General features: G+C 35.6%; 2 protein-coding genes across 2 annotated transcripts in view; both read right to left on the bottom strand.

The window, feature by feature from the left end:
* LOC306893362 (histone H2B-like) overlaps positions 1 to 13,723 on the bottom strand; it is a 265,067-nt gene that overhangs the window by 140,307 nt on the left and 111,037 nt on the right. The gene's annotated exons all lie outside the window — the stretch shown is intronic.
* On the bottom strand, positions 450 to 12,050 carry LOC306893324 (C-type mannose receptor 2-like). The gene is made up of 8 exons (XM_079455104.1): positions 12,014 to 12,050; positions 11,684 to 11,722; positions 8,723 to 9,073; positions 2,258 to 2,311; positions 2,032 to 2,167; positions 1,815 to 1,930; positions 1,180 to 1,524; positions 450 to 1,076 (listed from the first exon to the last, which is right to left on the bottom strand). Exons 1-8 carry the CDS (start codon positions 12,018 to 12,020, stop codon positions 709 to 711), a joined length of 1,416 nt encoding a protein of 471 aa, XP_079311230.1. The 5' UTR covers positions 12,021 to 12,050; the 3' UTR covers positions 450 to 708.

The raw sequence follows: 13,723 nt of genomic DNA, 5'->3' as shown, positions 1-13,723 counted from the left end.
ATTACAGTGCATTTAGCCACACATCTCTCTATACACCGGGTTCCCTTTAAATTATTTGTTTTATCTTAAGTTGATTTCATCAAAGTCTGTGGCTGAAGTCAGTTCTCACATATTGCTGTTCTGGTTGTGTCTGTGTCCATCAGTAATTCTGCTTGTTATCACTTCATTATCTCATTCACTTCATCATTCAGTGTCACATTTAGCAGCCTGTAGTATGCACACTAAGCAGTGTTTATTTAATCTGGACTTACCCATTTGAAGCCTACATGGAACCCGCGGTTCTTCAGAATATCTTCATTTGTTCGTTCATACATGTGAATACAATTTTATTATTTCAGTTTAAAGTGCCACATTTAGTCTGCATTAATAGGCTGACACTTTCATATAATAAATCTAAACATTTTTAATAACTTTGACGATTGAAGTGAAAAGTCAGGAGAGAAAACAGTGTCTGTAGATCAGAGTTTATTTGAACTGATCCGTCACCATTACATGAATCCAACACATACAGAATGAAAGTCAACCTTCACCAGATTTCACCTCAAGTACAGAATAATCTTAAGAAATAATGTTATGTAAAGCAGAAAAACCCTTTCAGTCATGATTTAACTTTAAGCCTTTATTCCTCTAAAATACAGTCCCTGATCACTTAAGTTTATTTCTAAATAATAAAAAACAGATGGTTTACCAAGGAACAAAAAAGTCTCTTTATTCCTCTTTTGTGGTGCAGATGAAGTTGAGTTGTTGAGATCCAGGAAGGCTGATCCAGAGAGGATCTCCTCCAGACTGAACCGCTCCAGATTTCACTTCATTCTCACAGTCATCCACTACTGCTTCATTCCCCGGAGCCCAATTATGATAACACACGATCTCTCCATTCACCCAGAACCAGATCCCCACAGAGCAGGAGTGACGTAACCCCAGCCACACCTGAGCAGTCGAGGCCTGATGAACCGCTGCTTTCACCCAGCGCTGAATCTTCTCTGAATCCACTGAAACCAGATCCACATGATTCTCTCTGCAGTATCTCAAAGCTTCAGTCCAGCTCAGATTCTTCTGGATCAATATCAGCTCATCTGAACACACAACAAACAACAAACACTGTGACTGAACTGAGATCAGTTTCATCATGAAGAAACTTCTGTCATCAAACACACACATTGACTTTCATTAACTCACCTTCATGACACACAAAAGTCTGAGAGTAACTGCAACCTGCATCATTCCATTGACCCTCATGACTCATTGAGGCCTCTGTACATACTGGACCAGAACCAGAATTATTATTCGGTTCACCAGACTCCCAGTATCTGAAGGTGGAGTCAGTGTTATCTGACCACTCCCACGAGTCTCTGAACAGACCAATCCAGACAGATGTCTGAGGATCATTAATGATGTTGTGAATCAGTTGATGGTCAGTCTGGTTCCTCACACTGGTCAGATCAGTATGATACTGTCTGCAGAAACTCTGAGCTTCTCTCCACGTTTGATTAGAAGAATCAATGATGTTTGCTTTACTGCTGTCTGTTGAAGAAAAGAAAGATTCAAGTCTCATGATTTTCATTCATTCTCATTACACTCACAGTTCAGATAAAAAACTTAAACTTAGACTTCACTTCAAAATAAACTTTCATCAACTTAGAAGAGGCCAGTTTAGTCTCCAGCAGTGTTACAATAGTCCACCTACAGGGACACTACTAGCAGACTGATCATTATATACTTACTAAATCAATAAATAACACTTAAAATACACTTAAACTTTACTCATGTTCACTGTTTTAAAAGGTTTGGTGTCAGTTATGTGTAAAACTCACTTGGTGGAGCATCAACACACTCATAAGACACATTCAGGTATTTGTAAGTTCCACCACAAGGATCAGTGAAAACTTCATTGTTCACAACCATAGAACAACTCGTGTTTCCATCACATCTGTGAGAATAAATGCAAAAAAATCAAAAAAATATATAAAAGATAATCTGATAATATCTGATAATATCTGACAGCTCTTTAATAATGTTTTCTGTTCTCACCGAGTGGCCATCCTGCTTAGAGATGTGTTCAGAGTGCACTGAACATTCGAGAGCTCAACAGCTGGTCTTCCAGTAGAGCAGGTCTGTCCGTCTGTTCGACCAAAATTGGCTGAAAGGATTTTAATGGTTCCCTGATCTGTTGATAAAAAGTCACATCACAGACAAATGTGTTTGACAAATCTTTATTTTCTCTCTGTGTTATGTGGACTTGATGCATGAAACTCACCACATCTGAGAAGAACAGTCCGTGATTCACAGATGATTAAATCCTTTGAAACTCCTGAAGTCAGAGATGAGAAGTGAATAATATGTAGTGATGCTACTGTGTTACATTGACTGTCTTTCAGTATTAACCGTCTTAAATCACAAGTGTCCAATCCTGTAGAGTTCAGCTCCAACCTGTTCATCTGACCCACATGTGTTCTGTGTCTTAACTGTGATGTTTATTATTGTTTCTTATGATCGCGTGTTCTGTGTCTTAACTGTGATGTTTATTATTGTTTCTTATGATCTCGCGTGTTCTGTGTCTTAACTGTGATGTTTATTATTGTTTCTTATGATCGCGTGTTCTGTGTCTTAACTGTGATGTTTATTATTGTTTCTTATGATCTTGTGTTCCGTGTCTTAACTGTGATGATTATTATTGTTTCTTATGATCGCGTGTTCTGTGTCTTAACTGTGATGTTTATTATTGTTTCTTATGATCTTGTGTTCCGTGTCTTAACTGTGATGTTTATTATTGTTTCTTATGATCGCGTGTTCTGTGTCTTAACTGTGATGTTTATTATTGTTTCTAATGATCGCGTGTTCTGTGTCTTAACTGTGATGTTTATTATTGTTTCTTATGATCGCGTGTTCTGTGTCTTAACTGTGATGTTTATTATTGTTTCTTATGATCGCGTGTTCTGTGTCTTAACTGTGATGTTTATTATTGTTTCTTATGATCTCGCGTGTTCTGTGTCTTAACTGTGATGTTTATTATTGTTTCTTATGATCGCGTGTTCTGTGTCTTAACTGTGATGTTTATTATTGTTTCTTATGATCTTGTGTTCCGTGTCTTAACTGTGATGATTATTATTGTTTCTTATGATCGAGTGTTCTGTGTCTTAACTGTGATGATTATTATTGTTTCTTATGATCGCGTGTTCTGTGTCTTAACTGTGATGTTTATTATTGTTTCTTATGATCGCGTGTTCTGTGTCTTAACTGTGATGTTTATTATTGTTTCTTATGATCTCGTGTGTTCTGTGTCTTAACTGTGATGATTATTATTGTTTCTTATGATCGCGTGTTCTGTGTCTTAACTGTGATGTTTATTATTGTTTCTTATGATCTCGTGTTCTGTGTCTTAACTGTCATGTTTATTATTGTTTCTTATGATCGCGTGTTCTGTGTCTTAACTGTGATGTTTATTATTGTTTCTTATGATCGCGTGTTCTGTGTCTGAACTGTGATGTTTATTATTGTTTCTTATGATCGCGTGTTCTGTGTCTTAACTGTGATGTTTATTATTGTTTCTTATGATCGCGTGTTCTGTGTCTTAACTGTGATGTTTATTATTGTTTCTTATGATCGCGTGTTCTGTGTCTTAACTGTGATGTTTATTATTGTTTCTTATGATCTTGTGTTCCGTGTCTTAACTGTGATGATTATTATTGTTTCTTATGATCGCGTGTTCTGTGTCTTAACTGTGATGTTTATTATTGTTTCTTATGATCGCGTGTTCTGTGTCTTAACTGTGATGTTTATTATTGTTTCTTATGATCTCGTGTGTTCTGTGTCTTAACTGTGATGATTATTATTGTTTCTTATGATCGTGTGTTCTGTGTCTTAACTGTGATGTTTATTATTGTTTCTTATGATCGCGTGTTCTGTGTCTTAACTGTGATGATTATTATTGTTTCTTATGATCGCGTGTTCTGTGTCTTAACTGTGATGATTATTATTGTTTCTTATGATCGCGTGTTCTGTGTCTTAACTGTGATGTTTATTATTGTTTCTTATGATCGCGTGTTCTGTGTCTTAACTGTGATGTTTATTATTGTTTCTTATGATCGCGTGTTCTGTGTCTTAACTGTGATGATTATTATTGTTTCTTATGATCGCGTGTTCTGTGTCTTAACTGTGATGATTATTATTGTTTCTTATGATCGCGTGTTCTGTGTCTTAACTGTGATGTTTATTATTGTTTCTTATGATCTCGTGTTCTGTGTCTTAACTGTGATGATTATTATTGTTTCTTATGATCGCGTGTTCTGTGTCTTAACTGTGATGTTTATTATTGTTTCTTATGATCGCGTGTTCCGTGTCTTAACTGTGATGTTTATTATTGTTTCTTATGATCGCGTGTTCCGTGTCTTAACTGTGATGATTATTATTGTTTCTTATGATCTCGTGTTCTGTGTCTTAACTGTGATGTTTATTATTGTTTCTTATGATCGCGTGTTCTGTGTCTTAACTGTGATGTTTATTATTGTTTCTTATGATCGCGTGTTCCGTGTCTTAACTGTGATGATTATTATTGTTTCTTATGATCGCGTGTTCTGTGTCTTAACTGTGATGTTTATTATTGTTTCTTATGATCGCGTGTTCTGTGTCTTAACTGTGATGTTTATTATTGTTTCTTATGATCGCGTGTTCCGTGTCTTAACTGTGATGATTATTATTGTTTCTTATGATCGCGTGTTCCGTGTCTTAACTGTGATGATTATTATTGTTTCTTATGATCGCGTGTTCTGTGTCTTAACTGTGATGATTATTATTGTTTCTTATGATCGCGTGTTCTGTGTCTTAACTGTGATGTTTATTATTGTTTCTTATGATCTCGTGTTCTGTGTCTTAACTGTGATGATTATTATTGTTTCTTATGATCGCGTGTTCTGTGTCTTAACTGTGATGTTTATTATTGTTTCTTATGATCTCGTGTTCTGTGTCTTAACTGTGATGTTTATTATTGTTTCTTATGATCGCGTGTTCTGTGTCTTAACTGTGATGATTATTATTGTTTCTTATGATCGCGTGTTCCGTGTCTTAACTGTGATGATTATTATTGTTTCTTATGATCGCGTGTTCCGTGTCTTAACTGTGATGATTATTATTGTTTCTTATGATCGCGTGTTCTGTGTCTTAACTGTGATGATTATTATTGTTTCTTATGATCGCGTGTTCTGTGTCTTAACTGTGATGATTATTATTGTTTCTTATGATCGCGTGTTCTGTGTCTTAACTGTGATGATTATTATTGTTTCTTATGATCGCGTTTTCTGTGTCTTAACTGTGATGTTTATTATTGTTTCTTATGATCTCGTGTTCTGTGTCTTAACTGTGATGATTATTATTGTTTCTTATGATCGCGTGTTCTGTGTCTTAACTGTGATGTTTATTATTGTTTCTTATGATCGCGTGTTCTGTGTCTTAACTGTGATGTTTATTATTGTTTCTTATGATCGCGTGTTCTGTGTCTTAACTGTGATGATTATTATTGTTTCTTATGATCGCGTGTTCCGTGTCTTAACTGTGATGATTATTATTGTTTCTTATGATCGCGTGTTCTGTGTCTTAACTGTGATGTTTATTATTGTTTCTTATGATCGCGTGTTCTGTGTCTTAACTGTGATGTTTATTATTGTTTCTTATGATCGCGTGTTCTGTGTCTTAACTGTGATGATTATTATTGTTTCTTATGATCGTGTGTTCTGTGTCTTAACTGTGATGTTATTATTGTTTCTTATGATCGCGTGTTCTGTGTCTTAACTGTCATGTTTATTATTGTTTCTTATGATTGTGTGTTCCGTGTCTTAACTGTGATGATTATTATTGTTTCTTATGATCGCGTGTTCTGTGTCTTAACTGTGATGTTTATTATTGTTTCTTATGATCGCGTGTTCCGTGTCTTAACTGTGATGATTATTATTGTTTCTTATGATCGCGTGTTCTGTGTCTTAACTGTGATGTTTATTATTGTTTCTTATGATCTCGTGTTCTGTGTCTTAACTGTGATGTTTATTATTGTTTCTTATGATCGCGTGTTCTGTGTCTTAACTGTGATGTTTATTATTGTTTCTTATGATCTCGTGTTCTGTGTCTTAACTGTGATGTTTATTATTGTTTCTTATGATCGCATGTTCTGTGTCTTAACTGTGATGTTTATTATTGTTTCTTATGATCGCGTGTTCTGTGTCTCAACTGTGATGATTATTATTGTTTCTTATGATCTCGTGTTCTGTGTCTTAACTGTGATGTTTATTATTGTTTCTTATGATCGCGTGTTCTGTGTCTTAACTGTGATGTTTATTATTGTTTCTTATGATCGCGTGTTCTGTGTCTCAACTGTGATGTTTATTATTGTTTCTTATGATCGTGTGTTCTGTGTCTTAACTGTGATGATTATTATTGTTTCTTATGATCGCGTGTTCTGTGTCTTAACTGTGATGTTTATTATTGTTTCTTATGATCGCGTGTTCTGTGTCTTAACTGTGATGATTATTATTGTTTCTTATGATCGCGTGTTCTGTGTCTTAACTGTGATGATTATTATTGTTTCTTATGATCGCGTGTTCTGTGTCTTAACTGTGATGTTTATTATTGTTTCTTATGATCTCGTGTTCTGTGTCTTAACTGTGATGATTATTATTGTTTCTTATGATCGCGTGTTCTGTGTCTTAACTGTGATGTTTATTATTGTTTCTTATGATCTCGTGTTCTGTGTCTTAACTGTGATGTTTATTATTGTTTCTTATGATCGCGTGTTCTGTGTCTTAACTGTGATGATTATTATTGTTTCTTATGATCGCGTGCTCCGTGTCTTAACTGTGATGATTATTATTGTTTCTTATGATCGCGTGTTCCGTGTCTTAACTGTGATGATTATTATTGTTTCTTATGATCGCGTGTTCTGTGTCTTAACTGTGATGATTATTATTGTTTCTTATGATCGCGTGTTCTGTGTCTTAACTGTGATGATTATTATTGTTTCTTATGATCGCGTGTTCTGTGTCTTAACTGTGATGATTATTATTGTTTCTTATGATCGCGTTTTCTGTGTCTTAACTGTGATGTTTATTATTGTTTCTTATGATCTCGTGTTCTGTGTCTTAACTGTGATGATTATTATTGTTTCTTATGATCGCGTGTTCTGTGTCTTAACTGTGATGTTTATTATTGTTTCTTATGATCGCGTGTTCTGTGTCTTAACTGTGATGTTTATTATTGTTTCTTATGATCGCGTGTTCTGTGTCTTAACTGTGATGATTATTATTGTTTCTTATGATCGCGTGTTCCGTGTCTTAACTGTGATGATTATTATTGTTTCTTATGATCGCGTGTTCTGTGTCTTAACTGTGATGTTTATTATTGTTTCTTATGATCGCGTGTTCTGTGTCTTAACTGTGATGTTTATTATTGTTTCTTATGATCGCGTGTTCTGTGTCTTAACTGTGATGATTATTATTGTTTCTTATGATCGTGTGTTCTGTGTCTTAACTGTGATGTTATTATTGTTTCTTATGATCGCGTGTTCTGTGTCTTAACTGTCATGTTTATTATTGTTTCTTATGATTGTGTGTTCCGTGTCTTAACTGTGATGATTATTATTGTTTCTTATGATCGCGTGTTCTGTGTCTTAACTGTGATGTTTATTATTGTTTCTTATGATCGCGTGTTCCGTGTCTTAACTGTGATGATTATTATTGTTTCTTATGATCGCGTGTTCTGTGTCTTAACTGTGATGTTTATTATTGTTTCTTATGATCTCGTGTTCTGTGTCTTAACTGTGATGTTTATTATTGTTTCTTATGATCGCGTGTTCTGTGTCTTAACTGTGATGTTTATTATTGTTTCTTATGATCTCGTGTTCTGTGTCTTAACTGTGATGTTTATTATTGTTTCTTATGATCGCATGTTCTGTGTCTTAACTGTGATGTTTATTATTGTTTCTTATGATCGCGTGTTCTGTGTCTTAACTGTGATGTTTATTATTGTTTCTTATGATCTCGTGTTCTGTGTCTTAACTGTGATGTTTATTATTGTTTCTTATGATCGCATGTTCTGTGTCTTAACTGTGATGTTTATTATTGTTTCTTATGATCTTGTGTTCTGTGTCTTAACTGTGATGTTTATTATTGTTTCTTATGATCGCATGTTCTGTGTCTTAACTGTGATGTTTATTATTGTTTCTTATGATCTTGTGTTCTGTGTCTTAACTGTGATGTTTATTATTGTTTCTTATGATCGCATGTTCTGTGTCTTAACTGTGATGTTTATTATTGTTTCTTATGATCTCGTGTTCTGTGTCTCAACTGTGATGATTATTATTGTTTCTTATGATCTCGTGTTCTGTGTCTTAACTGTGATGTTTATTATTGTTTCTTATGATCGCGTGTTCTGTGTCTTAACTGTGATGTTTATTATTGTTTCTTATGATCGCGTGTTCTGTGTCTCAACTGTGATGTTTATTATTGTTTCTTATGATCGTGTGTTCTGTGTCTTAACTGTGATGATTATTATTGTTTCTTATGATCGCGTGTTCTGTGTCTTAACTGTGATGTTTATTATTGTTTCTTATGATCGCGTGTTCTGTGTCTCAACTGTGATGTTTATTATTGTTTCTTATGATCGCGTGTTCTGTGTCTTAACTGTGATGTTTATTATTGTTTCTTATGATCATGTTTTGTGAAGGTTTGTTGTCACTCACCATTGTAGCAGATGAACTGTGACCTCACATTACAGTCCTGCTGACGCCACTTTCCATTTCTCATAACAGCACAATTATTTGTGTCAGTCGATGGTTTAGTTTCCCAGTTCAGATATTTCACAGGATCACCCAGAGACCACTTCCATTTATAAACATCTGTTCTCTTCAGTCCAATCCAGACATTCACCTGACTGTTCACAGTCTTCATCAGCTCGTTCATGTCATTGATGTTGTTGACTGTGGCCAGATCTGTGTAGTTCTCTCTGCAGTATCTCTGAGCTTCAGTCCAGTTCTTATTCATGTTTATATAGTGATAGCGGCGCTGAATGCATTCAGATATTGAACCGAGAGCTGAAAGAGAGAGTTTAGATTCAAACACATTCACTCAGATCTGGATCTAAGCAGGAGTGAGCTGACACCACACGATCATCATTTACTGACGTTTGTATTGAAGAAGCAGATTCTGACAGATTTGAGTCTGTTAGTGTCTCACAGAGATTAGCGCTCGAGTCGGCGACTCAGAATCAAATCACATTTTAAAACACGTCAGATTTGAGCCATAAAAACACTTGAGAAAACAAGAAATACAAAACAATCTCATGCTGTCAGATTCTGAGCCGCTCAATGATGGATTATTGACACAATTTACATTTGTTTGAGTTTGTAATATATTCTGTGCTGTTTGATTTCTATCTGTAATCTATTCTCATCTATTTTCATCTATATTCCTCCATCAGCAATAGAAACTCACAAACCTCAATCCTGGTGACATTGTTTGTTAAATGTTAAATTGTTTGTCCAGTTTTTAGTAACAAATTTGACTAAAACAGATTGAAGTTATTAAAGATCCTTTGTTGAGAGATCAGTTGAATATCAGATTTCTTACAGTGCGACTCAATTTGAGTCTTTAATCTCTAACAGCTTCTGTCTCTCAGAACAAAATGTGTTTTATTTTATTTCCTAATCGTGTCCCATCGCTCTAATAAACAATGACTTATTTCAATCTAGTCCATAATGAACAAACCCTACAGTTGGGTTATAAAATAGCCTGTTGGTGTCATGGCAGACAAGGACAGACTCAAATGCGGGGTAAATCACAATGGTTTATTTCCAGAAAAACAACCACAGGCCGTTCCTCGGTGGGAGGAAATAAACAATAAATAGATCCGCAGCCTCTGAGGCGGACGATACAGCGAGTGGGCGGTGTCGCTTCGGATCTGTGGTTCGGTGGTCAGAGTGGAGTAGCGAGAGCGGTCCTGGGCGCCAGCAGAGAACTAAGGGAGAGATTGGCAGGGCAGCAGAGACTACAGGTGAGTAGCACAGCGAGGAAATGCATGCATCTGAGCTGGCAAATAACATGCAACGGTCAGACAAAGGACAAAAGATACAGGAGGGTAATAAAGGTAAAAAACGACTGAGTATTAATGGCGAGCCGGTGTGAAACAATCTAGGGGAAAATTAAGCCAAGGGGCAAATAGCCGGCAGGTGCGCAAGTGACAACTAAGTGAATTACCAGTGAGAGGGAAACCCTAACAGGGAAACACAAGGGAGGGGCGAGTGACGTAGACACTGAGCACGTGACCTGCCGTCACACAACAGCAAGCACATGCTCAACAAAACACTGCTCCCGTGCCAGACAGCTACCAGAAAAGACAGAAGCCACAACAGTTGGGTTGTTTTATCTCATTGTCTGGTCAAATAGAAACATTTTCTAGGTTCATTTAACCCAGCAGTTGGTTTATACATCTCTGATCCAATGGCTTGAAATAACCCATCATTCTTTCCAGTGATATTTCTTTATGTGGTGCGGTAGATCAGACCCTAGTCATAGATGATGTATATTTGTATTGACAGAAAGAGATGTTCTGAAGAAGCTTGATTTCTCTGGTAAGGGTCAAAGAGTAAAACTCCTGGTTGAAATCATACATTTCTTCATGATTGTTGTAAATCAAGACTCTTCAACTCCTGCAGAGTTTAGCGGATCAAACTCATGGAGAAGATATTTGGAAGAATGTTAATAAATGAGATCTAAGGTGAGTTCACTGTGTGTTGTGTACAATGAGACTAAAGGCACCTTAAGAAGAAATGTGCTTTTCACTAAACCCATAATGTTTGATTGAAGAAAAAATTATATATATTCATATTAAACATTTATGCAGAAACAGATTTTGTGTGGAAATAAATGATAAGTGTTCATTGTGTTTATAAATCTTATAAATGTCTGAGGTGGGTACACAGTATTGATAGAAATACTTTAGATTCAATAATATGGCTTTAATTATGCTTAAGAAAATACTTTAACTAACTAATCACCATCAGCAAAGTTTGTAGTATTTTTTGTTTATTTCTATGAATAAATAATGTTTGTTCAGTAAATATACTGTGATTAAAATATGTTAATATCACAATATATAATAAAACAGAAAACATTTCTAAAGTATTAAAGATCTCATAATATTTTAATATAGATTTACAGTCGTAACAATAAATGATATTATCTGATGAACATAATATTTTAGATATATAATGGTTTCATGATAAATATGGGGATTATCTGTAAGGTGGAAATTAATTTGATGTTTATCATCTGAAACTAACATGTCAAGATTCAATGGTCGCTTCCTTTCTGGACAAATAAACATTCTGCATTCAGACCATTCAACTCAACAATCTCACTCAATTCATTTACTTCCATCTGAAAACTGAAAAACCATTGAAACTAGTTTGAACTCTGTACAGACGTTCAGAAGATTCATAAATAGACGTAGAAAAACCTTTGACTTTTGGCCCCTCAAGGGTCTTTTGGACACCTTTGCTTGAGGTGGGATATATTTAATAAAGTCATTATTACAAAATGTCTCTTTTTCTTTAATAGAACAGTTATTAATATACAGACAGAAAACTCTGCTGTCAATTCTCCGGACATTTAAATCAAACATAAAACCAGAAACACAAACTCACCGATGACAAGAAGACTGAAATATACAATCTGAGCCATTTCTGAGGAAAAAACACATTGAAAAGCTCAAATGTTAAACTTCTGTTTGTTCACAATTTTAGTTTCCAACATTAATTCATTTGCACAATTAAAAATCTAATAAATCTGTGAGTTTGTTTAGTTTCTGTCATGTATAAATGTCAATGAAGTTAAAAGTCAACATTTCCATCACTTAGTGTATTTCTACAGAAAGTCAGTTTCTTGATAAAGTTTCATTAAAAGTTATTTTCAGATAAATTGACTAAAACAGAGTCGTATGAAAAGAATGATATTAATATGAATGAGAATCTTACTTTTCATCTCTTGTGTGTTTCTCTGGTGAATCTGCTGCTGTTTGTCTCTCTGTGTGTTTCTATGTCTTTATATCACATCTGATCTTCAGCACCTCACATCATTTGTTTATTTCTCTGGAAAGACTTATTTTCATATTTGACACCCTGCTTATTTGTGTCCTGTTGTTTATTTTGTAAGGAAAGAACTCAAATGAGAAGAAACAAGGTGTGTGTCTCTTATTTGCATGTGTGAAGTGTGTCAGCTAGTGAACACAAGATATTAAGAGACACATCAGAGGTTGATTTGGTGTATTAATATATATATTTAAAACAACAAACGTATAGATTTCAGGCATGACTATAAAAACAGGTCTGGTAGACTCTTGTACAGTCAGCGGGTTGTTCAGCCGTTCCCTTTTGAGAGAACTCCACGCTGCATGGATGATCACACTATGGGGGACGCCTCTGCGCTGGGGGTCTTGTGCTTCCGGGGGGATTTGGAAGCCTGTGATGCGACTTCCCCCGTCCTGACTTGAGGTCATATTTGAGGATGAAGGTCACACTGATGACGGCCCTGCGTGAGAAAACAGATGTGTGGCGTGAGAGCGTGACAACACAGTCAAATGAGCGAGTCTTACGCCCAATGAGTGACAGCCCTGAAAACATCAAAGTAAATATTGACGTCAACATTTGATGTTATCTCTTCTCATTTGTGTTTTCTGTTTCTGGGTCGGATCAATGACGTTCAGAGAAGCAGAAAGAGATGATTCTCATATGATGAGGCTCTCAGATAGTGTCCACAGACTCACTTATTCCTCTTTATTCCATCCGTCCATTATTATTATATTAATAGAAGTGTGAGTTTGCATTATTACTTATGACACTATATACACGCCTTACTGCAGTCACTCACTCTTCCGTTATTCTGGCCGCTCTACTGCCTGCGGCTGTCTCCTCTCAAACATGACACCGGCGGCTGATGATTGGCTGTTCTGCCTTAAGTCCCGCCTCTCTTGTGTCGTTAGCTCGCGCTGAGGAGGCGGGACCTTATAGTTATTTACATGATACATCTCCCTTTTCCAGGTACTTTGAATAAGTGTTTATGCTTTCAAGGTTTTTAAATAAGCTTGATATGTGTTTGGGAAGATGTTCTGTTATTGTTTTGTTGACATTTCGAGTAATTTTGTTATTATATTTCGTTTTTTAGACTAATACTAATTGCTATGTAATTAAAGGGATAATGTTTATTCACGTCGGGGTCCTGATCAGCCTGTCGGGGGTTGTATTTGCTATAACAACCGCCTCGCTATACATTATCAGGTCCGTAGCCAGCCAGTTGAAAGGGGAGGTTCTATTTTTAAAAAAGTGGACATTTTTGCAGTTTTTCTCCTCCTTTTGTATTTAATTATGAGGTTCAAATACTTCATTTTGGTGACCTTTTATTCACTCATTTGTGCTGGATTAGTTTGTCTGCTGGTATCTTAACCAGCACGCTTTTTGATGCACCTCAAATATTTATTGCATTGTTGTCAAAAACCTCATGTAACACTTGTGTCAGTCCATACACAGTTCATAAGTTTAAAGACCACACTAACAACAGAATAGATTTAATGAACTTTACTGAAATATTAATAATAATTCTTCTCATCATCATTTCTTGACTCTCTGTCAATGCCTCTTTGCTATGTTTTATTATTATAATCACGCTACGTTTATATGGATATTATATTG

This window comes from Barbatula barbatula (assembly GCF_947034865.1).
Source record: "Barbatula barbatula genome assembly, chromosome: 4".
Classification (NCBI taxonomy): domain Eukaryota; kingdom Metazoa; phylum Chordata; class Actinopteri; order Cypriniformes; family Nemacheilidae; genus Barbatula; species Barbatula barbatula.
Note: the sequence above shows the minus strand (reverse complement) of the source record. Positions and strands in the feature narration are given on the sequence as shown.